At 39.9% G+C, this 26,039-nt stretch overlaps 4 protein-coding genes across 4 annotated transcripts; 3 read left to right on the forward strand and 1 right to left on the reverse strand.

Moving 5' to 3' along the window:
- The first annotated feature begins 1,211 nt into the window (after positions 1 to 1,211).
- On the forward strand, positions 1,212 to 8,262 carry gucy2d (guanylate cyclase 2D, retinal). The gene is made up of 19 exons (XM_055226688.1): positions 1,212 to 1,304; positions 2,089 to 3,043; positions 3,119 to 3,420; positions 3,495 to 3,864; positions 3,938 to 4,025; positions 4,110 to 4,218; positions 4,299 to 4,418; positions 4,492 to 4,569; positions 4,660 to 4,836; positions 4,916 to 5,072; positions 5,161 to 5,310; positions 5,405 to 5,553; positions 5,637 to 5,800; positions 5,934 to 6,126; positions 6,211 to 6,385; positions 7,140 to 7,238; positions 7,806 to 7,900; positions 7,994 to 8,076; positions 8,159 to 8,262. Exons 2-19 carry the CDS (start codon positions 2,194 to 2,196, stop codon positions 8,241 to 8,243), a joined length of 3,444 nt encoding a protein of 1,147 aa, XP_055082663.1. The 5' UTR covers positions 1,212 to 1,304; positions 2,089 to 2,193; the 3' UTR covers positions 8,244 to 8,262.
- A 2,269-nt stretch (positions 8,263 to 10,531) lies between these two features.
- si:ch211-284e13.4 (insulin receptor substrate 1-B) lies at positions 10,532 to 16,567 on the forward strand. The gene is made up of 3 exons (XM_055226689.1): positions 10,532 to 11,142; positions 12,485 to 15,325; positions 16,371 to 16,567. The coding sequence occupies exons 1-3, from the start codon at positions 10,794 to 10,796 to the stop codon at positions 16,376 to 16,378; spliced, it is 3,198 nt and encodes a 1,065-aa protein (XP_055082664.1). The 5' UTR covers positions 10,532 to 10,793; the 3' UTR covers positions 16,379 to 16,567.
- Positions 16,568 to 20,279: 3,712 nt separating this feature from the next.
- slc25a15b (solute carrier family 25 member 15b) lies at positions 20,280 to 23,209 on the forward strand. Its single transcript, XM_033978301.2, has 7 exons — positions 20,280 to 20,554; positions 21,043 to 21,132; positions 21,361 to 21,619; positions 21,685 to 21,822; positions 21,911 to 22,086; positions 22,159 to 22,317; positions 22,419 to 23,209. Exons 2-7 carry the CDS (start codon positions 21,078 to 21,080, stop codon positions 22,538 to 22,540), a joined length of 909 nt encoding a protein of 302 aa, XP_033834192.1. The 5' UTR covers positions 20,280 to 20,554; positions 21,043 to 21,077; the 3' UTR covers positions 22,541 to 23,209.
- Positions 23,210 to 23,376: 167 nt separating this feature from the next.
- On the reverse strand, positions 23,377 to 25,226 carry tm4sf21a (transmembrane 4 L six family member 21a). The gene is made up of 5 exons (XM_033978304.2): positions 24,930 to 25,226; positions 24,788 to 24,853; positions 24,052 to 24,185; positions 23,532 to 23,718; positions 23,377 to 23,454 (listed from the first exon to the last, which is right to left on the reverse strand). Exons 1-5 carry the CDS (start codon positions 25,104 to 25,106, stop codon positions 23,446 to 23,448), a joined length of 573 nt encoding a protein of 190 aa, XP_033834195.1. The 5' UTR covers positions 25,107 to 25,226; the 3' UTR covers positions 23,377 to 23,445.
- Between the last annotated feature and the right edge of the window lie 813 nt (positions 25,227 to 26,039).

The following is a 26,039-nucleotide window of genomic DNA, read 5'->3' on the forward strand; positions in this document are numbered from 1 at the left end:
CATGTATTTTACAAAACAGTATGAATACAGTGATTTATATAATTTATAATTGGGTCTTATAGTTAGTTATATTGTAGAATTTTTATTTATTATAGATGGGCATAAAAAATACACAATAAATGATTTAGCATATGATTTAGTTTATGTCGTCTGAACAGACTGTCTCGCGGACATGGAAGGAGGGTGAGTGGAGGTCCTGTTGGCATTAGGGTTACAGCTCAGGGTCATGCAAGTTGATAGTAGTTAACTCCAGGTATTCAGGGCAATTTCCCTAACCATGATGAGTGATATGAGGAGGCTCTATATTCACATAGGTTATGTCCATGCTCTATAATTTGATGATGTGCTCATTTCAGACGGAGTGCAGGGGGCCTAAATAACTCTATAGGAGATGCATCGCTTTTGGAAGGAATATCCTTACCCTTAACTTATCCTCCATAAATGTTTAACCTTATAATTATTTGTCAGGGATCGTCTCCAAAAACGTGCCATATTAATCTTAAGGTTTAATATGATTTCAAATGACAAGAATTGTTTGTGGGGTTGAATAATGGCATCACTTTCTGAAGTTATAGTAAAAAAACAATTTCACTTTTATATATTTACATTGAGACAAACTTTGTGCCAGTTTCTGTGTCATGTGGATAGGATCTAAAATTACAGACATTAAATGTAGACAATGTCGACAACATTTGCAATCTGACAAATTTCATACATTTCTGACCAAGCCTGTACTTCAATATTAAACTACAATAATCACTATAATCTGCAGTAAACAACTTACTCAGTTCAAATCTGACCTAGTTGATGTGAATCTCTTTCCACATATTGGCAAGCATTTACATTTGTATTTTTCCCATTTAATATTATCTATCTTAAACATTTGCTTAACTCAAACTGAAAAGGTGGCCACATTAGGTACTTTCTCCACTGTCTCCACCCCCCCTCAGAAGCAGTGCTGTGGATTAAGAGCTAAGGAAGAGCTGAGAAGTCAAAGCTTCCATGTCCTCTCCACTCTTCCCTTCCTTTTTTGTCTGTCCTTCTCTGCCAACTGCCTACAAGTAATATTTGAACCAATGTGAGAGCCCGGCCGGTGCCTATTCACTGGGGCTAGCTTGTGTTTGGGGTTGGTCTTAGACCACAACTGGTCAAATCTGAACCTGGATTTCACAATTGGAGATGTATATTTTTTTTCTACTTCGGTGATTGATTTTGTACCTTTTTGATAGAAGACCAGAGGGGATCACGGCTGAATACTTGACATACTGGAACTCAAATGGTGCTACTCAAACACAACCTTGGAGGTAAGAACTTTGCATATCTGATGTTGTGTGATAAAAACAGACAAATATTTAGGTCTGTATTTGTTTAGATGAATGTTCAGTAAAACAAAATGCTATTCACATCTGCTGTTATTTGACTTTTTGATGTTCTTATAGTGCTACGAGAACAGAGCTAGACTATTTAAGCCAAGGCTCCTTTTAACCTATTAGCAAAAGATAAGCTATTGTGAGTATTATCCCCATTAGGAGCTTGTCAGACCATGGTCCTTTGAGAACCTTACCTGAGGTAACCTATATTGAATTTTACGCACAGGCATAGCAAACGAGGCGTCATAGTGAAGGGTATGTTGGTGTCAAAAGATGTTATTCAACATGAACTCCATAGTTTTTCTCTTGAAATTGAAAAGTACCATATTTTTATTTGTCGTTTTGAAAAACCAGAATCCACCTATAGATATATTCAAATAGTATGTAATCTTTGTGGATTTGTTTATAAAATGTATTCATGTTTCATTCATGAAACAGCATGTTTTAATTTTAAATATCACAATAAAGGAATGAATTGCTATTTAAGTCTGACTGAGAAGTCTTTAATGAGACAGACTAAAGTTAAAGATAGACACCAAGTCCAGATTTAGCTCCACGTTACTTGGCTCCAAATTTCAAACTTTTTGTCCTCGAGTGACTTAATCAGCTTAATGAACACACAGGTAACATTAGATTCAAAGAACACTGTCCTCAGATCTTCAGATGCAGATGTTCAGACTGTCTCTAAAGATCATTAAATCATTATTGTCCATTGCAGTGATGGCCTGGGGACAAGAGACTCACTGAGTGCCAAAGGAGACCTCCTCCTCCACACAGACAGCTGCTGCCACAGCTAATCATCCTCCAACATCACAGTGAGAAGATGGGCCCTCAGGGGGACCCTCGCCTTCTCCACAACCTCTCCTTCCACCCACGATGGCAACCTCAGCTAGCCATGGACCACAAACATAGAAGACCTTTACACCACAAAAGGAACTGTTATCAGAATAGTTTATTGAAATCACTGTCATTGTTATTATCATCATCACTAAGACCACAGCTGCCATCGTCCCGAGGGAAACTCTCTATAAACTTACCAAGGCACCGGTTCCTATTCATCTTTATATTACTATTATTTCTACCATGTCAAGCATGGGCCACAACCTTCAAATTGGCACTGGTTGGACCTTGGACATGTGATATCCTGTACTCCAAAGCTCTTCCTGATGTAGCAGCACGCCTTGCTATTGCACGCATCAATAAAGACCCCTATCTGAACAAAGGTTACTGGTATGACTACACTCTAATCACTGAGGACTGTAAATCCTCCCGTGCCCTGGCCCGCTTTGGGGAGATGGAGGGCTATGGCTCTGCTTTCCTGGGCCCAGCCAACCCCGCATACTGCTCCTCTGCAGCTCTGTATGCAAAACAATGGGATGCAGGGTTGCTCTCATGGGCGTGTCTCAAGCCTCACATGGAACATATGCATCCAAACTTTCTGCGCCCGTTGCCATTATCATCCCAAATTCTATTCAATGTGTTGAGGTACTTCAAGTGGGCGCACGTGGCCATAATATCAGAGGAAAGTGATATTTGGAAGGCCACAGGGTATGAGCTGGCATCTTCTCTCAGAGCTCTTGGTTTGCCTGTTAAGCCTGTAGTAGTGATGCGGGGGGACAAAGATGGACCTCGACGAGCCCTGACCAGAGTAAGAGAGACTGATCGTGTGCGAGGTGAGTTCAAACAGCCTCTAGTATCTCTAATGAATGTACAGTGTGTAATTACAGGCTTGTACTCTCTCTCTGCAGTGGTTGTCATGTGCATGCCCTCTGTGCTAATTGGAGGCCAGACTCAATACCAGCTCCTGACCACAGCTCTACAAATGCGTATGATTGATCGTGGATACGTTTTCATCCCCTATGACACCCTTCTCTACTCTCTCCCCTACAAGGATGTGTCTTATCCTATGTTTGCCAATGACACCAAGCTGCGAAAAGCTTACGACGGTGTCCTCACCATCACAATGGACTCTGGGAAAATGGATTTCTTTGAGGCCTTCAGAGACGCACAGGAAAAGTATGAGATTCGCAGCAGCACAGAGCCAGAGCAGGTAAGTTATCATAATAAACACAATGAACATTAGACCAAAGTGCAGATTGCTTAGAGTTTTATCTTGTTTTCCAGGTATCTCCATTCTTTGGGACTATTTACAACATGATGTATTTCACAGCCATGGCAGTGGAGCAAGCACGGGTCAGCAGTGGTCGCTGGGTGAATGGAGAAATTCTTGCTTATAATTCAGAAGGCTTTGAATTTCAAGGTTTCAACCAATATCTCCAAGCTGGTAAATATGGTCAAGGCATGCAAGCCAGATTTGTAGTGCTCGACTACAGTGGAATGGGCACAACTCTCTACTCCACTCATGCTTTGGAGGCTATTCACAATGACGGGAAGACTGGAAGTTTGAAGTATCTTGGTCGCTCCATACATTTTGCAGGGAGTACTCCTTACACTGATTCAAGTTGTTGGTTCAGCCCATATTTTGCCTGTACAGGTAATTGCTCATTTAAACTTAATATTACCATGTGTCTGCATGTTAGATTTAACTTTGCTTTTTTGTATCACAGGGATAGATCCAGTCATGCAATTATTCTTGTTCTTCTTCTTCTTTGCATTGGCGGGAGGAGCCACAATTAACGTGATTTTACGATTGAAGTAAGCATAGCAAGGTGCATCTCTTGCATCTCTATGCCTCACAAAGTAGGTTATAATAACGCAATGTTTTTGGGGTATTTTTAGGCGAGGTCGTCTGGTTGGTTTCAGTTTTGGAGGTGGTAATGGTGGATCTCCTAAAGTGATACTCACACTTGATGACCTGGTTTTTATTAACACTCAGCTCAGCAAAAGGGTTAGTGTATTGTATTTGTTTTGTTTTTTTGAACTGTAATTCTTGTTATAAGCTGGATATTTATACTTTGACCTGTGCAGAAACTTACAGATGATAGCATCTTGAAAAGTCATATTGATATAAAGACCCCTCACCACTCTGTATCAGGCAGAAGTTACATGGCATCCACACCACAAAGCTCAAATGTGGCAGTGTTTGAGGTAAGTAGTAGGTGTCTTATGGTAATGTCCTTAACTTTTCTGATTTTTTTTCCTAAAATGTCTTTTTTCTTAGGGTGATTGGGTTTGGTTGAAAAAATGTCCCAGTGCGGTTAAAGGGGTCAATAACGCAACAGAGGATATCTTTGTTAAGGTAAGGTATAAAATGTTACTATAACAACTACATGCTAAAACATAAGTAGGGCAATATATAACAGAAGCATGATTCCTCTTTTTATCCCAGCTCAGAGACATGCGGCATGAGAACCTAAACCTGTTTCTGGGACTGTTTTTGGACTCTGGGATATTTGGGGTTGTGACTGAACACTGCTCTCGAGGCAGCTTGGAAGACCTACTCGGCAATGAAGACGTGAGACTGGACTGGATGTTCAAATCTTCTCTGTTGATGGATCTGATTCGGGTACAAAACTTGATCAGTGTCTATTTGTTTAGATTCAAAAGTCTTAACAAATTCATATTTTTATTTTGGATTTCTCCAGGGGATGAAGTACTTGCACCACCGAGGCATTCTTCATGGGCGGCTCAAGTCCAGAAACTGTGTTGTCGATGGTCGCTTTGTGCTGAAGGTCACAGACTATGGATTCAATACGATATTACTGACCCAGAACATTTGCGGAGATGAAGAGAAACCTGAAGGTGGACCACCTATCACTGACTGTTACAATCCTTTACATATGTCATAAATGTACAAATACTTAGTTTGGCCTTTTTTCTTCATTTTTAGATCTGTTTTGGACGGCTCCTGAGCTTCTTCGTAATTCAACAGCAAGAAAAAGAGGCTCCTTTCAGGCAGATGTTTACAGCTTTGCGATAATTGTTCAGGAAGTTATTAGCCGCTCTGCTCCTTTCTGTATGCTCGACATGCCAGCAAAAGGTAAGCAAATCAACAGTGCAAATACCCTGCTGATAAATGCTGGTATTGCAGATGAATGTACAATGTTTTATGCTTTTGTCCGTTGTGATGACAGAAATTATCAGCAAGATTCGAGAGCCGCCTCCCTTATGCCGACCAACAGTGTCTGTGGATGAGGCGCCACTGGATGTGATACAAGTGATGAAACAAGCCTGGAGCGAGGAGCCAGAGAAAAGACCCAACTTCGAGGACATATTCAAACAGGTAAATAACAGATACATGTGGCCAGCTGATCTGACAGTGGTTTTGAGAAAATGACAATCAGTTAATCAATTTTTATATTTTAGTTCAAGAACATCACAAAGGGAAAGAAGACCAATATAATTGACTCTATGCTGCGCATGCTGGAGCAGTACTCCTCAAATCTGGAGGATTTGATTCGAGAGAGGACAGAGGAGCTGGAGGTAGAAAGGCAGAAGACTGATAAACTGCTGGCTCAGATGTTGCCCAAGTGAGTCTCTAACTGCCTTCCAATTTGCCATATCAAATGCAAAGTGTTTAATATTTATACATTCTGTAAGGTTAGATTTGGATTCTTGACAGTATGACAGTTGACTGTTTATTGACATGGCTGTGTCTCTTAGGTCTGTGGCTCAGGCTCTTAAACTGGGCAAACCCGTAAAGCCAGAGCATTTTGATGAAGTTACATTGTACTTCAGTGATATTGTGGGATTTACTACTATCTCAGCTCTTAGTGAGCCCATTGAGGTAGTTGACTTACTGAATGACCTCTATACCTGTTTTGATGCCATCATCGGGTCTCACGATGTCTATAAAGTAAGTGGAGCCCTCTCTGCTCCTTGATCTCTCTATGATATATGTATAGCACAATCCTTACCATTTTGTGCATATGATTTTTAGGTAGAAACTATTGGAGATGCTTACATGGTAGCGTCAGGGGTCCCAAACAGGAATGGAAATCGTCATGCAGCAGAGATGGCCAACATGTCTCTGGACATCTTACACTGCATCGGAACATTCAAAATGAGGCACATGCCTGAACTCAAAGTCAGGATTCGAATCGGCCTCCACTCTGGTATGTGTCAAGCTTTGAAATTCTTTTAGTTTATTTATGTGAAATGAAGCCAGGACTAAGCATTTTGAGCATTGCACCACTCAGTTGCAGACTTTTGAAGCAAGATGTGAAATAAATTTTCACTTGTGGCCCATACACAAAGTATCAGGTAAAATATATCAAAATGAGAAGACTGTTCTACAGGAATGGCTAATGCAGCTTCTCAAGCTGCTGAGGAACAGGGATATTTTTACTTCCTTTATCCACGTCTGGAAACTATTCCTGGGACACAGAATGTTATCCACTTAGTGGTGGTGTCATCCAATTAACACACTGTGCACTCAGTTTTATATTCTGAAATCACATCCCCATTTCACCAAGGGTTTTGGTTAGACATGAGGTTTGTCATTACACGATGAAAATGCAGTTTTATCAGTTCACTCAAGTCTTAATAGTTTGACCCAATATAATTAATTATGTTGCACAGATTCACTAACCTTCTACAATATATGTGTAAAAACAGATTTGGTCCTTGAACATTAGGTTTTAAGATGGTATGGGACTCTCTGAAAAGCAATACATGAAATTCATATTGTTTGATTGAGTGAGCTTGGATCTTGTCCGTTTTGTCCCATTCAGTTAAATTTCCCTACCAAAATAATGAATCTTGGTTAAAAAAAGAAAAAAGAAAAAAAAAATCTAAGTAGTAGGAAAAGTTGGGAAAGTTAGGATAGCTGATATAAATAGTAACAGGAGGCTGTGTGTTGTGTTTCAGGCCCTGTGGTAGCTGGAGTAGTGGGTCTCACCATGCCTCGGTACTGTCTGTTTGGGGACACGGTCAACACTGCATCACGAATGGAGTCCACGGGGTTGCGTGAGTGTCTGGATTGTGCATAATGGAGCCTCATGTAGTGACAGTCAGTAATAGTCTTCTCATCCAAAAAGTTATAAAGCTGCGCCTCCTGCAGGACAGCCCATGTAAGAAGGCTGTGTGTTTTCTTGAGGTTAAACTGGGCGTGCACTTCGTACTAATCTTTTAAGGCTATCAGCAGAATTAAATCTTAACGTGAAGTTTCTTTGAACTGTTTGGCAAACCCCCATTTTACATTTAACATCAATTAAAGAATGTGCTAATTTACCCCCAAATGATATACAACATATGAAATATACTATATTCATATATTTTGGCAATTTAACTTAAAATTAAGAGGTAACAGTAATTTAGAGTGTTGCCATCTTGTGGATAATTGTGAACGAATTTCCTATGGACACTAATGATTTTAAATGATAAATAATGATTAATGATTTTTGTTTGTAAAATAAATAAATAAATAAATAAATAATAATAATAATAATAACAATAATAATAATAATAATAATAATAATAATAATAATAATAATAATAATAATAATAATAATAATAATTTGTATGCATTGGCAGCTTATCGGATTCATGTCAATCAGAGCACAGTTGATGTTTTGAAGAGCTTGAAACTGGGATACAAGATAACCACAAGAGGCCTGACAGAGCTGAAGGTAAAATCAATAAAAATGTTTCAACATCATATTTATCATGTACACAGTGTCCTTGTGCAACACCTCTGAAATGCAAATGTGTTTTGCTTTCAGGGGAAAGGCGTTGAAAACACATACTGGTTAGTGGGGAGAGAGGACTTCACCAAACCACTGCCTATTCCACCCGACCTTCAAGGGTGCGTCGTCTTTCCATCTGATGTGTGCATATGTGTTTATAGAATAAAATCAGTACATTTACATCATAATTCTGTCTTACAGGGGAAGTAATCATGGTATAAGTTTAGAAGAAATCCCAGTAGACAGGCGACAGAAATTTTTGGATCGACAAAAGAAGATGGGGTAAACTGACAGTGACTCTTTTTTTAAAATAAACAAGTGTCTCCACGAACTCTTTGTTGTGCTGAAAACCAGGACAGTGTGTAACCACATGAGGAGAACATTATGAAGACAACAGGTGCATGCAAGAAACGGCCAGTTTTTACATTGGTCATCAAGGTTGTCAAGAGCAAGATCAGAATCCAACAAAAGAACAAACAACGTTCTCTGTACTATTTTAAGAATTATTTCTTTGTGATCAGATTTTTGTCATAGCTAACCATATGATCAGTCTGTAGTTGGCACAGGTACAGAAGGATTTTACCTGAATGTATCTATTTAAATTTAAACATCAAGTTTTCTGACAGAAAGCCTTTGGTTTTAAACTATAATCAATGAGGGTTAAAGAGTCCATACAGTCTGTATGGATCAAATGTTCTGTAAAAAAAAAAGTTCTTTCGTAAATTACATTTTTGAGTGAAAAAGCTGATAGTGTCACACACACAGAGCCTTCCTCTGTCCTGTGCCACTCAATAGTAAAGCAATGGAGTTAAAATGGAGTTATCCTCTGTTCTTCTGAGCCCAAGATGTGGAGAGGTATACATATGGACAAAGGAGTCATATTCATTCATCCTCCAGACCTTGGGGAACTCTATTGTACATTAGTACATAGTTAGTTGGTTTTGTGCCCTGCAGGGGTTGGGTGCTCCTACAGGAGTATTTTCTGCTTGGTTTCCCTTCACCCCGCGCACAAAGAGTGTTCTCAGCTGAACAGGAGACGTGGCTACAGTGAGCTCGAAGAGGCTTTTTCCGTTTAAGACATGTCCTACACAGTTTTGACATCACTGAAGCCACTGTGGCACTAAAGCAACGAGAACTTGTCTGATTTTTTTAAAGACAGGATAATTTATGTTTTGTCTTTTGTGTTTTTTCTTCCCTTTTTGAACCTCACAAATGACCATATTGATTTTTAAGTGACTTAAGCCTGCACAGCAGTCAGTGGTTAGCAAACAGCAGATACAAAGGCAAGGCCAAGACCAGACATGGACTATATCAATATGATTAGGTCTGAAATTAATATTATTGTATATAATTATCTCTAAGGTCTAATTTAATTTGCCAAAGAGGTAATGCTTCTGTATATAATTTGACTGACATGGAGATGATTCTGTAAATAAATATTTGTTATAGTGGAAATGATGTGTTTTATACTAAAGAAAATAATGCAAAAATGAATCCATGTTTATCCATTGAAAGATGATTTTGAGCCCAGTCACTCAGATTTCCCATAACAACAATCTATCATTAAGAGAGGCAATTATTATTTGACACTTGCAAGATTTGGACAATTGGATGAGTGGAAAGGTTACTGTGACATCAGCTTTGTTTTAAATTGTGATTCATGCTGCATTACGATTTCTAACGTTGGGCAATCCTTTTTATAGTATTAGTTTTATATATAAGTTAATATAGGCTACTCATAAACCTGTTGATTCAGAATAGAACTAAGGTGTTATTTTAGTGTAGCCAATTTATTCTTGAACAGCATGTAAAGATAAAGATATGACAGTCTTTACAAAACAAGTCTGTGGACATTTTTTCTGGCTAAAAGATGGATTGTGATAAATAAAGTCTACGTAGTATTTACTTTTAAAGCGACCAATGGGCCTTATGTAGCCTTATGATGTGTGCCCTAAGAAATCAAGAGTTTTATTTGTTTTTCCTTGTACCTTTACGCACGTGGCACAACACCCAGAGCGTGAACTTGCACACACCACACAGAGCCCTGTATGCGGCGGACATGGTGTTCCTCTGCGCATCCCCTCATAGACTGGCACCGGCTCCGAGGTGCCAGTCTCTCAGTGGAGTCAAGTCAGCCGTGCGCACCGACAGGGAGAGCGGAAGTGTGCCAGCAATCGGTTAATGTGATCAAAGAAACCAAAGGCCTACGTGCAACCTACAGTAAATGAATGTTTGGTGGGTAGGCCTGTAGTTTACTTAGTTTGTGATTTAATTAAGAATATTTAAAGTAATACAGTAGGACAAATACAAATTATCGGCAAATGATATTAAAATAAAGAAATGCTATCACTCTTTATTGGACATTGTCACTAATAACAATGAAAAACAGTCGTGTTATTGTAATCACATTATAAATCTACTACATCTACTGCTATATTTGGTTTGATTGCCACAGGCCTGGTAAACGCATCAAAACAAGCTTTATGTTGAAAGAACGCCCGGAAGCGCCTGTGTGCCTGCTGCGCTTCGTAGCGCTCGCACAGACTGGGCATCCTCAGAGTCAGACAGGTGGAGGAGACCGCACCGTGAAGGACTGGGCTGGGCTGCTGGACGAGCACCGTGGACGCCGCGTGCACGGTCCGGTGGCGGTGCGCGGACCCCTTTTGCCCAAAATGAACCCCTCAAACCTGCTCTGGTCTGTTTTCCCGTCATATGGACTCCTAGATGTGGGCACGAGAAGGACGAGGGATGTAGCTGATTCCTGAGGGCACCGCGTGGACTGTGGCGTTCCTGGGTGAATTTGATCGGCTTGTGATCGTCTCGTTCAGCCTTGGCTATGGAGAACCAGGCAGCCGAGCAGCACAGCTATGAGGACGTCCAGAAAAGCGGCTATCTCCGCAAACATAAATCAATGCACCGGCGCTTCTTCGTGCTGAGGGCGGCCTCGGAGCGTGGTCCCGCGCGCTTGGAGTACTATGAAAACGAGAAGAAATTCCGCAGTAAATCACCAGTGCCCAAAAAAGTGCTCAGCCTAGAGACCTGCTTTAACATCAACAAGCGAGCAGATTCCAAAAACAAACACATGATAGTGCTTTACACCCGCAGTGAGAGCTTTGCCATAGCGGCGGACAGCGAGGAGATCCAAAACGAGTGGTACCAGGCGATGCTGGACCTTCAGTGCAACTGTAAGATTCACAGCTGGGATGTGGTCGGACTCGGTGGTTTTGCACCAGGCCTGACCTGCTCCAGCCTATTTGTGCTTAGAATGTTTCAGGCACAGCCTTATTTCACCACCATTTACAACGTGGCTCCATTTTATGTGAAGCATCCCCTGTTTATTCAAAACGGTGAAATTTGGACTGTGTGGTTCGATTGAGGGCATGGAGTTCATTAACCCTCCATGTTTGAGCGCAATATGCACCATTTGCATCAACAAATGTTATTTAATTTATCTGCAGTATATTTAGTTGAGTCGGAGCCTTAAATGGCATTGCTGCATGTTGAAGAGCAGCTTGTTTTTCAGTGAGGCACATCCCATTTGCTGTGACGGTGTATTTTGCATGGCGCAGTGAGCATATAGCAACCATGCGAGGGACGCATCATATAGTAGTAGCCTATCGCGGTGCACTCCGCTGGAGCCGTGTTGTTGTTTTTCTGCACAGCTCTCTCTCTCTCTCGCTCTAGCTCCGTTCTCCTAACCTACATTGGCGCTACACGCCGCTGCCAGGGAGGAGATGGCACCGTCAGTGCGCCTTCTTAGTAAAAATGCATATGGATGAATGCTTTTGGATAGTCTGGGTTTTACATTGTTATCCTTCTGAGCGAGTAAAGCACCAGCACCCAGCCTTCCTGTTTTGACTCGTGCGCTTCTGTCAGACAGACAGGGCTTACCCAGGTCGCGCGCGCTGTGGTGTGATCTTATACTGAAGCGCTGGAGGGAGCCCCCCATTTTATCACGTTTGCCTTTCACGAATAACTGAAATAAATAAAATATACAGTCAAATCACGCATGTGCAAGATATGTTTATTATTTCAGTTCCATTGTGTCTAGCCTATCGATTTGTTATTTACCCCGCAATTAGCCCTCAGCATTATTGTAGGGCATTTGATGATACGATATCACAGTATTTCAGCTACTGTTACATCCTTGGTACCAAATAGAGACGATTTAGCACCGAAAGTATCAGCTGAACAGAAAAAAGCGTTTTCTAAAACCTTTTTTTTAAGCATCAAGTCAATCACAGGCTAAAGTCAAGCCAAGTCAAGTCCCTTCAAGTCCAAGTCCATTTTATCAAGTCAAGTCTCAAGTCCTCAAAAGAGGGACTCAAGTCTGATTTGAGCCCAAGTCTCCTTGCAAGTCCCCACCTCTGGTATTGATAGCAGCCTATCACAAAAATAGCTGGTTATTTGTATTAAGCATCATGGTTTATTTGATAACATTTTTATTGCTTTATGATTTTTTTTTGCTTTATGATTTTTTTTTTTATTGCGATATAACACATTAATATAATTTCTTATTTTCCCCAGGCAAAACTCCAGATGACTATGGCAGTAGTGGTGAATGCAGCTCACCTTCTCCGATCCCAACCTTTAAAGAAGTATGGCAGGTTAAGGTGTGGCCCAAAGGCCTTGGACATGCTAGAAACCTGGTGGGCATCTACCGGCTGTGCCTCACTGACAAGACGGTCAATTTTGTCAAACTAAATTCAGATGTGGCTTCTGTGGTCCTGCAATTAATGAACGTGCGCCGCTGCGGTCATTCAGAGAACTTCTTTTTTATAGAAGTGGGCCGATCTGCCATCACCGGTCCAGGGGAGTTCTGGATGCAGGTGGACGACTCTGTGGTGGCTCAGAATATGCATGAGACCTTGCTGGAAGCCATGAAGGCCTTAAGTGAAGAATTTCGACAGCGCAGTAAGTCACAGTCTGTGGGGACATCATGTGGGACCGCCTCTAACCCAATCAGTGTCCCAAGCCGTCGCCATCACCCAAACCTCCCCCCTAGCCAGGTGGGCTTCTCCAGGCGTGCCCGTACTGAGACACCAGGTAGCAGCACAAGCACTTCACCCACATCTCGCTATGGCTTCCCTAGAGCCAGGACAGCCAGCATTGGAGCACGCTCAGAAGAGAGTGGAACAAGTGGCAAAGGAACATGGGCCAGCTCAAGCCCAAGCCTTAATGGATCTTGTTCAACTACACCCACATTGAGGCCCAAACCCACACGGGCACCTACCCCTGCTAAAATCACCCTTAGCCTTGCAAGGTACACCCCTAACCCAGCGCCCTCCCCTGCCCCGAGCTTGTCCTCCAGCTCCGGCCATGGCTCTGAGTGTGGACTGGTCGGGGCAGCGGTGGGAGGCATGACAATCTGTTCTTACCCTCGGGTCTCTCAGAGAGTGTCTATATCGGGCTCCCCCAGTGATTACGGCTCATCTGATGAGTACGGCTCTAGTCCTGGGGAGCACTCTTTGCTTGTCCCAAGTTTGTCCGGGCATCACGGAGAAGGGATGTCCAGCTATATTGTCATGGGGCACTCCCATCATCGCCCCAAAGGCCGTAGGATCCTGCGGCGATCCTCAAGTAGAGAGTGTGAATCAGAGCACAGACTGCTAAGTAAAAGATCTTCTTTACCTTTAGCGTCTCATGAACGACTTACTCCACATCGGAAAGAGGAGGAAGATGAAGATGAGGAGTACACATTCATGTCACAATGCGCAGATAGGGGGGCTACAGGGGAGAGTAAGAAGAGGGGTGAGAAAAGCCAGGGAGCTGAGGCTGGAGCACTGGATAGTGGTTACATGTCAATGCTGCCTGGTGTCTCAACTCCTCCAGTGTCTCTCTCTCTCGCCATGTCTGATAAAGGAGGAGACGAATACATGGCAATGACCCCCAACAACAGTGTTTCCCCCCCTCGCCACATGCGGCAGCCCAGCACAGAGGGCTACATGCTCATGTCTCCCAACAGCAGCAGCTCCACAGACCTGCCGGGACTAAGCATGTGGGAGGGCAGGGGCAGCGCGGAGAGCCAGGTACAGAGCAACTACATGAACGTGTCTCCTGTGAGCAGCCGCTCTGCCTGCAGCACACCCCCCTCTCATCCCGAACAGAACCAAATACAGCCAAAAATGTTCAATTCTTATTTCTCTCTTCCAAGAGCCTATCAACATACTCTTTGTACTCGCTTTGAGGATGACTTAAGCAAAGAGGGGGAGAAAAAGGACATTAGTGTAGATCACACTACTAGAAAAGGTGCCATGGCGTTTAGTAAAAGGAACAAAATGACAGTGAGCCCAGCAGGAGGCTGCCAACTCTCTATGTCTTCCTCCTCCTTCTCCTCCAGTTCAGCCAGCAGTGAAAGCCTGGAGGACAAGTCCTTATCAGCAGGGAGAGGGCTGAGCCTATTAAGGACAGGTGTAGAGTACAAAAGTGCTGGAACAAGCACGAAGGATGGGCATCACCCAAAACGTGGGTCCAGTAAGAGCCCAAAGCAGCAGAGAAGGAGTCGCCCTCTGAGTGGATCGGACTTGTTTAAAGCAAACACCCTGCCTCGTGTCAAAGAGAACCTGCCCCCAAAAGTATCCCAGAGCGTGGGGGAGTATGTAAGCATTGTCTTTACAGAAGACAAGTACAATGCACATCATGAAGGGACACATCATGGGCACTCCGTTATTCATGGCACTCTGCGTCCTGTGAACCAGCCCCTTCTCTGTCATAATAACATGACCAACCTTCCCCGCAGTTTTTCTGCACCTCTTTCTGTTCCTGCAGAATATGTCAGCATGGACCTGGGGAAGTCCTCTACAAACCCAACTCCTGTCAGGTTCAATACCCCCCAAGGCTCATCCTCTACTACCCCAAAAGTCAAACACACTGCGCCTTCTCCTCTGGCTGCTGAGAGCAACCTTGGGTTCAGGCCTGGGATACCCTCAGTGGAGCCATCCAGTTTGAGCTTTTCTCCCATGAAATCTGCAAAGTCTCCTGAGCATAGTAGTCGGTTGGTTCGAGGCGACACACAGGGACGTTGTAACCACCACGCAGACAAGTTTAACTCTCCTCCATTGCACCCACCTCCATCTTCTGCCCCCCACTTTCCAGAGGGCAACCAGCCACCCAGCCATCGACACCAAGACTGCTCACAGTGGGATAGTGGACAAGCACCTGCTGCAGCACCACAAGCCTCCAGCTCATCTGCACAGCAAGGCCTTAACTACATTGACCTTGATTTGGCCGTTAAAGAGAGCCCTCAGGCCGGACCCTACAACACAGGAGGGAGCAGCAGTGGCCCCAGCCTCAACACTTATGCCAGTATTGATTTCTACAAGTCTGAAGAACTGAGAGCACACCAGAGCAGTAAAAAGGAAGGTCAAGGTAAGTGCCACATAGGGATAAAATATCAAATTGTCCATAGTATATATGCCACACCTTGAATTATCAGTTTGTTCTGGTCATAGAGGAAGTGCTAGGTTTTTATAGTCTCTATAGTATCTCATTTTTTTATGTTGACACTTTGATTGCAAGTGTTGAGACACAGTTACAATGACAGGAATAATATAAGAAATTGTTGTTCTTATAGATTTTTTAACATAAACAAATTCAGCAAGAAGGGGTGACAATAGAGGAATTAACAATTCTTCTTTAGTGTATTTTGAGCAAGTTTAATTTGAGCCCATTTTACAGTTACATAGAACCACTTTTTCATTAGTTTGATGATGTGGAGAAACTACAGATTTAGTTTATTTCACTTGTATTACATTTCTTGAGCAGCACCTGTGCCTGTAGTTGGTGGTGTTACTCTGTTTCCAGGCAGTGGGCTGTAGTCTGTACAGGCTCTTATTATCACAGGTGGATGTGGGAGAGCAAAGCCAATTGATTTTTCTGCTGGTAATGAGCTGCACAGAATGAACAGGTGCAGTGTGCTTTCCTTATGTGTGTGCATGCAACACTCCACAACCTCATTCTTTTATTACAAAATGATGTTATTGAGCAGTAATGCAAATCTGGCCTGTTTTTTAGAAGCTGAGCCATCATGAATTGAACTTGCAACATTCTGAATGATTTCTGTTCAAACTGATTTGCAGTTTATTTATAAAAATTTATAGTTAGCTAGTGGTTACTTTGTATTGATATATGATTTTAGTTGGCAGAATAATGAGCCATTTGTATTCCTTTTCTTCAGGTTAAATAATTAAAATCCTTGTTAACTACACTGTTTACCCCACTCACTCACTACCTACTGTCACATTTGAATTAATTATTTAGCACAGTATGCAAAGGAGGCCTACTATAACCACGCTACATGTATTTCAGATACACAAATGAAGAGATGTATAACGTACTATGAAACTCTCAAAGTACATGCATTTTTGTATTAAATATATGAATTATGATTTGTATATTAACTTATGTTTTGCAGATTGTTGACCTGCTTTTTTCTGGGGGATGACAATGTGACAGCTTCAAGCATCACAGCCCAGTCTGTAACTCTACACTGGACTTACCTGTTCAACCAAATGTGTGCCAAACTTGCATACATACAGACTTTGATATAAGGTGACGGGTTGTGTTTAAATTAACCTGACATTTGATGATAACTGGTAACACTGACGTATTTAATATAGGATAACAGCACTGTAGGCTCATTCAATCAGACCAGTACAGACTCAATCTACCAACCATTTTAAAGGGTTTCAGGGAATATCAAAACTCGTTCACCACTGCAGTGCTCAAAAGGTTGGAAAAAAAAGTATTTCTTTTTTTATTCTACAAAATTATATGATAATCCTCATCAAATGTCACTTTGATTTGTAGTTTAAAAGGGAATGCAGTCACAATAACACTTGTTGTCATGGTAAATTTTATTATTCTAGAAAGCCTTTGATTAGTGAAAGATTTCTGCTGGTTACGCAATAGATTTTAATACAAGCTGAAACCTTTTCAAGAAATACCAATTGGACGGTTTTCATAATGCAAACTCAAGTGTATGGTTACATTACATTGAGACAATGTTGTGCTGCAAAATATTTTTGGTTGTAATATTTAAATAAGGCAAAGTAACATAATTAATATTCACAAAATACACAATAAATCTATTGCGTCGCACAGGAAATTAAAGGACAAACTCCGGCTTAGGTTTTTATTCCTCTGCAGTATGGACTATAGTAGTATTAGTTTAATGACCAGAACTATTGCACATACTGTAGTTTGCTTTTCTTCTTAAGAGACACATTACAACAGTACAATATATACAATATACAATTTACAATATACATACAGTATAATGAGTAATACTATATAGCCTAGACATATATATGTATATATGTATATATGTATATGTGTGTGTATGTATATATGTATGTATGTATATATGTATGTATATATGTACATACATATATATATATATATATATATATATATATATATATATATATATATATATATATATATACTTACAGACACATATATATACTTACAGACACATATATATACACATATATGTATATATGTGTATGTGTGTGGGTGTGTGTGTGTATGTATGTATGTATGTGTGTGTGTATATATATATATATATATATATATTATATATATATATATATATATATATATATATATATATATATATATATATATATATATAGATACACACACACATACATACACACATCCACACACTTTTTTAAAGTGCCTCATTTTTGATTGTAGCTGTTTTTACAGGTAATTTTCAAATGGGTTAAAAAAAGGAAAAACGTGTTGTTTCTCACCTGAGTCTAAATTGTGAATCCTTATACTACCATTAGTAAACTGTAATCAAATTGCCTTACTATAAAAATCTAGTTTTCTTGAGTTGCTGTGCCTACTACTTCAGCCACAATGTAAGCACTCTGTAGTTTTTTTGTTGGTCTTCAAATTGAGGTTTGGTTAAAAAAAAAAAAAAAAAAAAAAAAAAAGAACAAAAATCATATCACTATTTTGTGTGGATCAGACTTTAATTGTCATTGAAAATGGCCATGGCTTTGAATTCAAGTTGTCATTGCTTCCATTAGAACATTTTGCTGCTGTCACAAAAATTGCCAAACATCTGACATCATTTGAGAAAGAAGAATTAAAACAATAAAAGAAAAGAAGCTGCAAAGAAGATAAAAACAGCAAAGAGATTTGGTTGAGAATGATGGTTTATGTCGGGTCATGAAACGTTTACAGATTCAACCATTCAATAAAAAAGTGAGCTACTGGATCTGACTGTGCATCTACAGGGTACAGACAAAAACACTTTATGTTTTTTACACTGGTAGCTTTTCCCACATTTAGACTGATATGTTTTTATCATATGATCTTAGAACACACAGATGTGTTAACTGCATTGTCCAAACCAAAAGTGTTTCTTTGGTAAATGACAGTATGCATATATTGGAAATGTTGTTAGGCAACATTGTGTAAAATTCTTCACTAAGAGTCTTTCTAAAGAGAAGATACTCAAGTGCCTGACTGTAATTATTAGTATTTTATTTGTATTTTTACTCATTATTTTGTGTCATTACTTGTGAATAATTTAAACCAGCTTTGGAAAACTATGAGTCTTCCACTCTAAGCATTTTTGTTGGGGCTCTACACAACGCCAGTTGCTATCTGGTGCCAAAGTTTTTTTGTGACTTTTGTGCATTCACAAAAAGTGACAAACAATTTTGATTAGAGTCTGTTTTAGGGAAAAAATAGACTACTGCCAGCAATTTGTGCTCAAATGTCATTGCCAAACCCAAACATATACATTTGTATTATACTTTTATAACCATTAGTGTAACCATTACTATTTATGATCTTTTCTATAATCACTTTGTTATTCCTTCAGTGTGACTATCTAATTGGGGATTACCAAGATTTGGTGACTGTACCCATAATCTGTAATCTCATGTCCGGGCAGACAAAACAGTTGGTCATAAAGCCCCTTGAAGAGTCTGAGAAGGTTTTTAAAGATTAAAAATTTCAAAGTCTTGACACAGCAGCACTCCATGTATTTTTATTTAATCCAAATTAGGGTTTTCTGCTTTGTTATAACTTTATCTTGAAGTGTCAAGTGGGTGCTGAGGTAAAAAACAGACACATTTTGTTAACTGTCTGATTCTAACTGTGGGAAATGATACTGTAAGTACAATCAAGATGGTGTCTATAATTACAATGGAAAGAGAATTGTATGTATTTTAAATTTATTGGAAAAAACTTTGATAATGATGTAACATGTACAGGTGGAATGGGAACTATTGCTATGTAAACTGTGTATAGTGGAGTTTGCTCCTGGGATGAGGGACGGGCATGGGGTCAATCTAAATATTGATGAATCTTGTCTGTGATGTAGACAGCGTCAATGTTTTTGATAAAAGGATAAATGGTATGGAAGAGTCCAGATTCCAGTGTTTTTCTATCTCTGTTTAAATATCTGCATTGACAATGAATCCAGCCTGTGTTAAACTAGTCATAGTTTAAGACCATGGGTTGAGTGAATATTTAATCTGACACTATACTAACATTTAGACTGAAAAGTAAATACATAAAAAAAAAAAAAATTATAACAATGTAAACATGTGACAAGAAAAAAAAAAGTTTTAAACTATACACTAAAACACAGGGTTATTTACCTGTGTATTACCTGTTATGTGCAATGAAGCTGTGTCTACACTGTCAGGTGGGCAGGACATAAAGTAAACACAACTATTATTTACTTTAATTGGACATTTCATCAACTAGGCTCGTTTATGACCAGCTTCTTGTGACACTTTGGGTTATAAATACAATAATACAAGTAAAAATGTGGTAAGCCTACATATCAGATTGTTTCAAAGGTTAATATAAAATCGCAAGAAAACAAAAAGTTGTCTGGTAGTTTCATAGTGTATGGCTGATTCCCTGGCATTGAAATGATTGATAAGGTAAATTATTGTGGTGATGACTCACTACGCATGAATATATTATATTATAAAATACATAATTTTATATTTGTCATTTTCATAAACCCACCAGTAATTCACAAGGTAAATAACAGGTTCGCAATTTGATCACAAGATGGCGCTATTGAGAGTCATTTAAAGACCATAGAAAACGAGACACAACATGAACCGGAAGTGTTACCTCTAATGTTCAGAGATCCTTTTATAAATAGATGTCCCACTTTTAAACCACAGCCACTAATGGACCTTTGAAATTAAATTGCTTTTAAGACATAACTACTATCTTATAATGTATAATAATACAACATGAACCAGTTCTGATGAATTTGATTGATTATGGTGAACTATTCAAAACTGTTTTATTGGCTGGAGTGAGACCACTGCCTTAACTTTCCTCTTAAAAGTGTCACGCATCAACCTCTGCAGAGACTGCTTCTGTGGTCCTCATCCATGTCCTCATCCATGTCCTCATCTTTATCACAGATGTCCCGATACGTTCATCGAGTGACAGGAGGAAGATGGTGAAACTGTCCTCGCGCAGAGATAAACATGTGAAGTGACAGGGCCTAGTATGAGGTTGCACGTGAAGTCTATAGGCCTAAGAAACTGCTCACTCAGTAAAGTCTATGGGATATTTGCACCTGATTTCGACACCCATAAGGTCTGTATGATTACAGTTATTATTTCGGTTTATATTCGTTGCATTCATTAGAAAATGACAGTGTAGTGTACAGCAGGACATGCACGTGACGGCCGGGCAGCTTAACCTGAACATAATAATAATCATACGTTAAAAGAAGCAAAGTAACACATCAGGTTTTTGTATTTTTGTAGTTTTTGTAGTTTTTGTAGTGTTTAAATCCTCGTGTGAAATATCTTATCACTTTGCATGTCAGTTTTGTCCTTTTAAGATAACGCATTTGTCGCCCTCTAGCTTTGTACAAGGTGAACTTTTGTAAATCGATGCAAAGTTGCATCAAAGTACCATTGAGTGACCCCTAAATAGTCTAGGAATTGTAACCTACACATTTTAAATTGCAATGAATATATCTCAAAGCCATGTAGCCTGTATTGTATCTGTATTGCTTGACATAAAAGCTGAAAACTCAGAATACCTTTTTTTTTTTTTCCTTAAATCCAAATGTGTAGCTGACAGAGTAAGTGAAAGAAAGTGCTAAACCACCATGACTCCACATCCAGTGGTTCAGGCTGCCATCGACCTCTCTGCAGGAGCCATAGGTAAGATATTATTGTAATAATACATCGAGTAGTTGGACAAGTGAAACCTGCTGGCTCTTTTTTTTCTGATGACGCTGTCTTTTTCCAGCCGATTTCCCTCTGTTTGTACTGCTCAGTGGAGTGGAGTGGAGTCATTCACAATACCCTTTCTCCACAGCTAGATTCTGATTTATCTTCTTTTTTGGTGTAGTTTTGCCTTTTGAACTTTGCACGTGTTGCATTTCTTAGGGGGCGCTGCATGTGTCTTTAGCGGTCAGCCTTTGGATACTGCCAAGGTCAAGATGCAGACCTTTCCCACAATGTATCGAGGCTTTATCCACTGCATCGTTTCCACCTACAGACAAGTGGGAGTGAAAGGCCTGTACCAGGGCACCACTCCAGCACTTATGGCCAACATAGCTGAGAACTCAGTGCTCTTTATGAGCTATGGCTTCTGCCAGCAGGTCATCCGCTTTGCTGCTGGACTGCACAGTGACACTGTCCTGAGGTAACGGTCCTCAAAGCAGCACTGCACACCTGTCTGTGACTCTGCCTAACCTGTTTATTCTCCAGTGACACGCAAAAGGCCTGTGCGGGCTCTGTGGCCTCCATTTTCTCCTCTCTGGTGCTCTGTCCCACTGAACTTGTCAAGTGTCGCCTGCAAGCCATGTATGAGATGGAGGCCTCAGGGAAGATCACAAAAAGCCAGAAGTAAGGACCTTTTTATATTTTAGTATGGTTTTTTTTTTTACTAATTTGTTATGCGTAAATAAATACACACATTTGTTTCTCTGTAAAGCACAGTGTGGTCAGTAGTGAAGACAATAATGAAGACTGAAGGGTTTGTGGGCTTCTTCAATGGTCTAACCACAACTATTGCCAGAGAGGTGCCTGGATATTTCTGCTTTTTTGGAGCCTATGAACTTTGCCGTACAACCTTTGCTGAACGCATGAAATGTGACAAAGACGAAATAGGTATAATAACATTGATACTTTCATTTTGTTTCTTACTTGGACAATTGCAGCGTGAATGTCACTTTGTTTCAGGGGCACTGCCAATCATCTTCAGTGGTGGCTTTGGGGGTGGGTGTCTGTGGCTGGTGGTCTATCCAATGGACTGTGTCAAGTCCAGGATTCAAGTCATGTCCATGACAGGCAAACAAGGCGGCTTCTTCAAGACATTAATGACCATTGCACGCACAGAAGGTAACTTTTCAAGTTGTCAGTAATTTACTATCCATTCTGTTCAATGTATTCTGCTCTTTTACATGGATTCATTTATGATTGCCATTTATTTTGCTAATTAGGAGTAAGAGCACTGTACTCTGGTCTCACTCCAACTATGGTCCGAACCTTTCCTGCCAATGGAGCTCTATTCTTGGGATATGAAGCCAGCCGGAAATTCATGATGAAACAGTTTGACAGCTAAATTTGATGTAGTGATAATTAGGATTTTACTTTATAATGTGTTTTTAAACTGTTTATGTCAAACTGACACACTATAACTTTTTGTGTTTTTAAAAAGTTTTTTTTAGATTTTAACTTTTATCATATAAAAGAAAGTGTTACCTAACCCTAACCTTCTTAAATGATAAGTCATATAAACACTCCAATGTATTTTTATGACTACCTCAAAAAAGTTATTCGCACAAATATTTTTTGTACTTGATCTATGCAGGTGCTTACTCAAATGTATCTGTGGCGCTCTAGAATCCATACCATTCTTTTCAGTTTTTATAATCCTATAGCCTATAAAGCGTGTATTGAATAATTTGCAGTATTCATTATGAATGAATTGACTGAAAATAGATTGTATAGCCAGTCCTGTATGTTTTTATGTGTAAGCTCATAAAAAAAATTATCTGATCTGAAACCACTCCTAAGTTTTATTGCCCAAGTAAAGAGCAAAAGCTGCATTTCTGACTTAACTGTAACTTTTTTCTTGGGAATTTCTGCCCTTTTAAATGTACTGTACTTATTTTAACTATAGCCTAATTTACTATAGTGCAATCCCATGTATGTGTGAAAAATGACTGGAATATTTCAACAAAAGTATTTTATTTATCATAGTAATATGAATACTGTCAAAATTCCAGTCTACAATAAAAAAAAATATTAACAGCCAATTTTTTTGTGGTCACCCTCAATTCACAACGAATACACAACACCAAGAATTTAAGATAAAAAAGTGTAGTAAAATGACTTAAATGTGTACCTTTTACGTATACAAAAATATTTTAAGTGATTCTTTTTAGCTGATGCTTTGTCAAAAGCGTGACTTCTCAGATTTCACCACTAGATGTCGCCATTTGCGTTGACATAAGACTGACCAGCTTAGAGAGGCTGTTGAGAGAGGAGAACGTTAAAATTGGCTTTGTAACGGAACAGAACAACAAGCTCTTATTAGAGAACAAGCTCACCCCTTTCTCTATGCAGGATCCACACAGACACCCAAAGAGCCCATTGATCATTTGAATGGCACAGAGGATTATCTGTAGACCACTCGTGGCCAGCAGAGTACTGAACAACCCTATGTGAAACTGGACAATGTCTTTAGGTTCTGTGCATGTGCCCCACCATGTCTTGTCTGACAGGTAACTGCTGTCTCTGTCAAAGTACACAGTAATAAACAACAAGGAAAACTCAAATGACTACAAACCACGTTAATTATTTCACATTTTGTTGGAAACCGCAATAAAAGAGTCTAATAAAAAAAAACAAAAAACTAGTCCATTTCACCATAACAAGCAGTTGATTTTAAATAATCAAAGTATAGAGTAGTGGGCAGAGATAGGGGGGAAGGTAAAAATTGAACTTTTCTGAGCACTGAAGCCTCAAATGCAGGACTATAGGTTTACTTGAAAAACAACCTTTCGTAATGTACAACATAATGATGGGATCCTATTATAACATGGTTAATGATACGTTTCCTTTAATTACCTGTCTTTAAAAGGTGTACTCCAAATCAAAAGAACGCGGCAGAGAGGGCCATTCTGCAAACCCAGTATAGCCACAGCAAAACTATAGAGGGCACCAGCAACACCCACTGCAGCAAACAAAATGGACAAAAGCATCTGAAAGGGGAACACAGCTAAAGTCAGAAACATGTAGTCATAACAGAGACAGTGTATTGAATTTATGCTCTCTCCTTCTCCGTGGGTACATTTATATGGCCATAAAAAAGCAGATAAGTAGAATAATCAGATAACCCAAGAATAAAGTCTGATGAAATCATATCATCAAAAGCATTTATCATCAATAATTTTCCTTGTCAAAACCTGCACAGGTGTGAATAGAATCAGAAAGAAATTAGATCAGATGTAACTATTTACAATTTTAAAAATCTGATCTAGGGAAATCAGAAAATTGTCAGATTTTTGGTGTGCATGTAAACACAGCCACTGTACCTGACATTCTTCACAAACTGAACAGCATGACAGAGATTATTCAGAAATTAATAACATGCATTCATAATAAACACTTCAGTTGGAAAAATCCAGGCAACCTTCACATATGTGTTATTATTGCCACTGCTATGGATACAATGCTTTCATTACTATAGCCTACTACAATACAACTATAAAGAGTACCCAAATTACTATTACACCATTATAAATATTGCTACTCATCTCATGTTTCTATCTCTCTGCCACTGTATACCACTATAAATGCTCACCCCACAGCGGTTTCCACAGCAGGCCTGTTTCCCAGTCATGTGGATGTACAGAGCTGGGAGCAAGACCTGAGACAAGATGATTGACATTTACACTCTAAACCCAACAGACTGTTTTTAGACAGCATAGAAAGTAAATGCTTACCATCACTCCACCTCCTACAAGTCCCCCCATGTATTTGACCTCCTCAGTTATATGTCCATCTTTGGCATATTTTGTCTCACCTCCAGGAAAGAACAGCACTATGTTACAGATGATAGAAATAAGTGCCAGTGGATACAGAGCCACAGCAATGAAACGGGAACATCTTCCAGTGCACATGTTGCCAGCTGAACACTGCTGCAGTATATACTGGAATAACTTGTCCTTGCAGAGCACTAAATCCTTCCTGCTTTCAGAGAGAAGTTCAACTCCGAACTAAGAAAAATGTGTTTCCACTTGCAAATGAGGACAGAATTACTGCTGTCAGGGTGTGGGTGGTGACATGACAAAGATAACATAAGCAAACAGGGCTTGGGATCGGCCACAGCAATGAATATGACTCATGCCAAGGTGATTCCTCTTTACAAAAACTGACTGTTCTATGGAAAGTGAGAAACATTTTTGCTCTTGAAAACATTATACTTGTGTTATACTTGAAAGAGTCAGTTTAGAATACTTTTGACTAACATGATGGGGTGTTTTGCAAGATATATATTGATCTAAACAAATGTGCACTTTGTCTCTGATCTGCAGCAAATGAAATGCAGTGAGTCACTAACTTTTTTTTGTGGCAATTACATAATGTTAAAATATCCCATAAATAAGTACCATCATTTATGGGAGAGTGGGCACGATAAATATTTATCCATCACTATAGCACCAGGAGTTAATTACATTTCATTGTCATAACTAAAGCATTTTCAGCATTTAATCTAATGCATTAGAGTGAGCTGACTGTGAGTGTGTGCGTGCGTGCGTGTGTGCGTGAGCGTGTGTGCGCGCGCGCGTGTGTGTGTGTGTTGGGGTGTGGGTGTGTGTGTGTGTGTGTGTGTGTGTGTGGGGGTGTGTGTGTGTGTGTGTGGGGGTGTGTGTGTGTGTGTGTGTGTGTGTGTGTATTGTAGTACATGCATAAAGCCAAGCAGTAACAGAAAAAACAGAGCTTCTAGGAAAAGTTACGTAAGTGCATCCTTAAAATACAAGACACCATGACATCATCACAAAAACATGTTTGTGGGTGTGTCATGTCCTCGCATAGCCTTTTAAAAACACCTA

This window comes from Periophthalmus magnuspinnatus, chromosome 14 (genome assembly GCF_009829125.3).
Source record: "Periophthalmus magnuspinnatus isolate fPerMag1 chromosome 14, fPerMag1.2.pri, whole genome shotgun sequence".
Lineage (NCBI taxonomy): Eukaryota > Metazoa > Chordata > Actinopteri > Gobiiformes > Gobiidae > Periophthalmus > Periophthalmus magnuspinnatus.

Bases quoted from the DNA above. Each gene is read 5' to 3' on its own strand.
- gucy2d (XM_055226688.1), top strand. From the start codon at position 2,194: ATGGGCCCTCAGGGGGACCCTCGCCTTCTCCACAACCTCTCCTTCCAC. The intron at 6,386-7,139 runs GTATGTGTCAAG...GTTGTGTTTCAG, and splicing joins TCGAATCGGCCTCCACTCTG to GCCCTGTGGTAGCTGGAGTA. The intron at 8,077-8,158 runs GTGCGTCGTCTT...TCTGTCTTACAG, and splicing joins ATTCCACCCGACCTTCAAGG to GGGAAGTAATCATGGTATAA.
- si:ch211-284e13.4 (XM_055226689.1), top strand. From the start codon at position 10,794: ATGGAGAACCAGGCAGCCGAGCAGCACAGCTATGAGGACGTCCAGAAA. The intron at 11,143-12,484 runs GTAAGATTCACA...TATTTTCCCCAG, and splicing joins GCTGGACCTTCAGTGCAACT to GCAAAACTCCAGATGACTAT.
- slc25a15b (XM_033978301.2), top strand. From the start codon at position 21,078: ATGACTCCACATCCAGTGGTTCAGGCTGCCATCGACCTCTCTGCAGGA. The intron at 21,133-21,360 runs GTAAGATATTAT...TGCATTTCTTAG, and splicing joins CCTCTCTGCAGGAGCCATAG to GGGGCGCTGCATGTGTCTTT. The intron at 22,087-22,158 runs GTATAATAACAT...ACTTTGTTTCAG, and splicing joins ATGTGACAAAGACGAAATAG to GGGCACTGCCAATCATCTTC.
- tm4sf21a (XM_033978304.2), bottom strand. From the start codon at position 25,106: ATGTGCACTGGAAGATGTTCCCGTTTCATTGCTGTGGCTCTGTATCCA. The intron at 24,854-24,929 runs GTAAGCATTTAC...ATCTTGTCTCAG, and splicing joins TTGTAGGAGGTGGAGTGATG to GTCTTGCTCCCAGCTCTGTA. The intron at 23,719-24,051 runs GTAATTAAAGGA...GTACTTTGACAG, and splicing joins AGTACACCTTTTAAAGACAG to AGACAGCAGTTACCTGTCAG.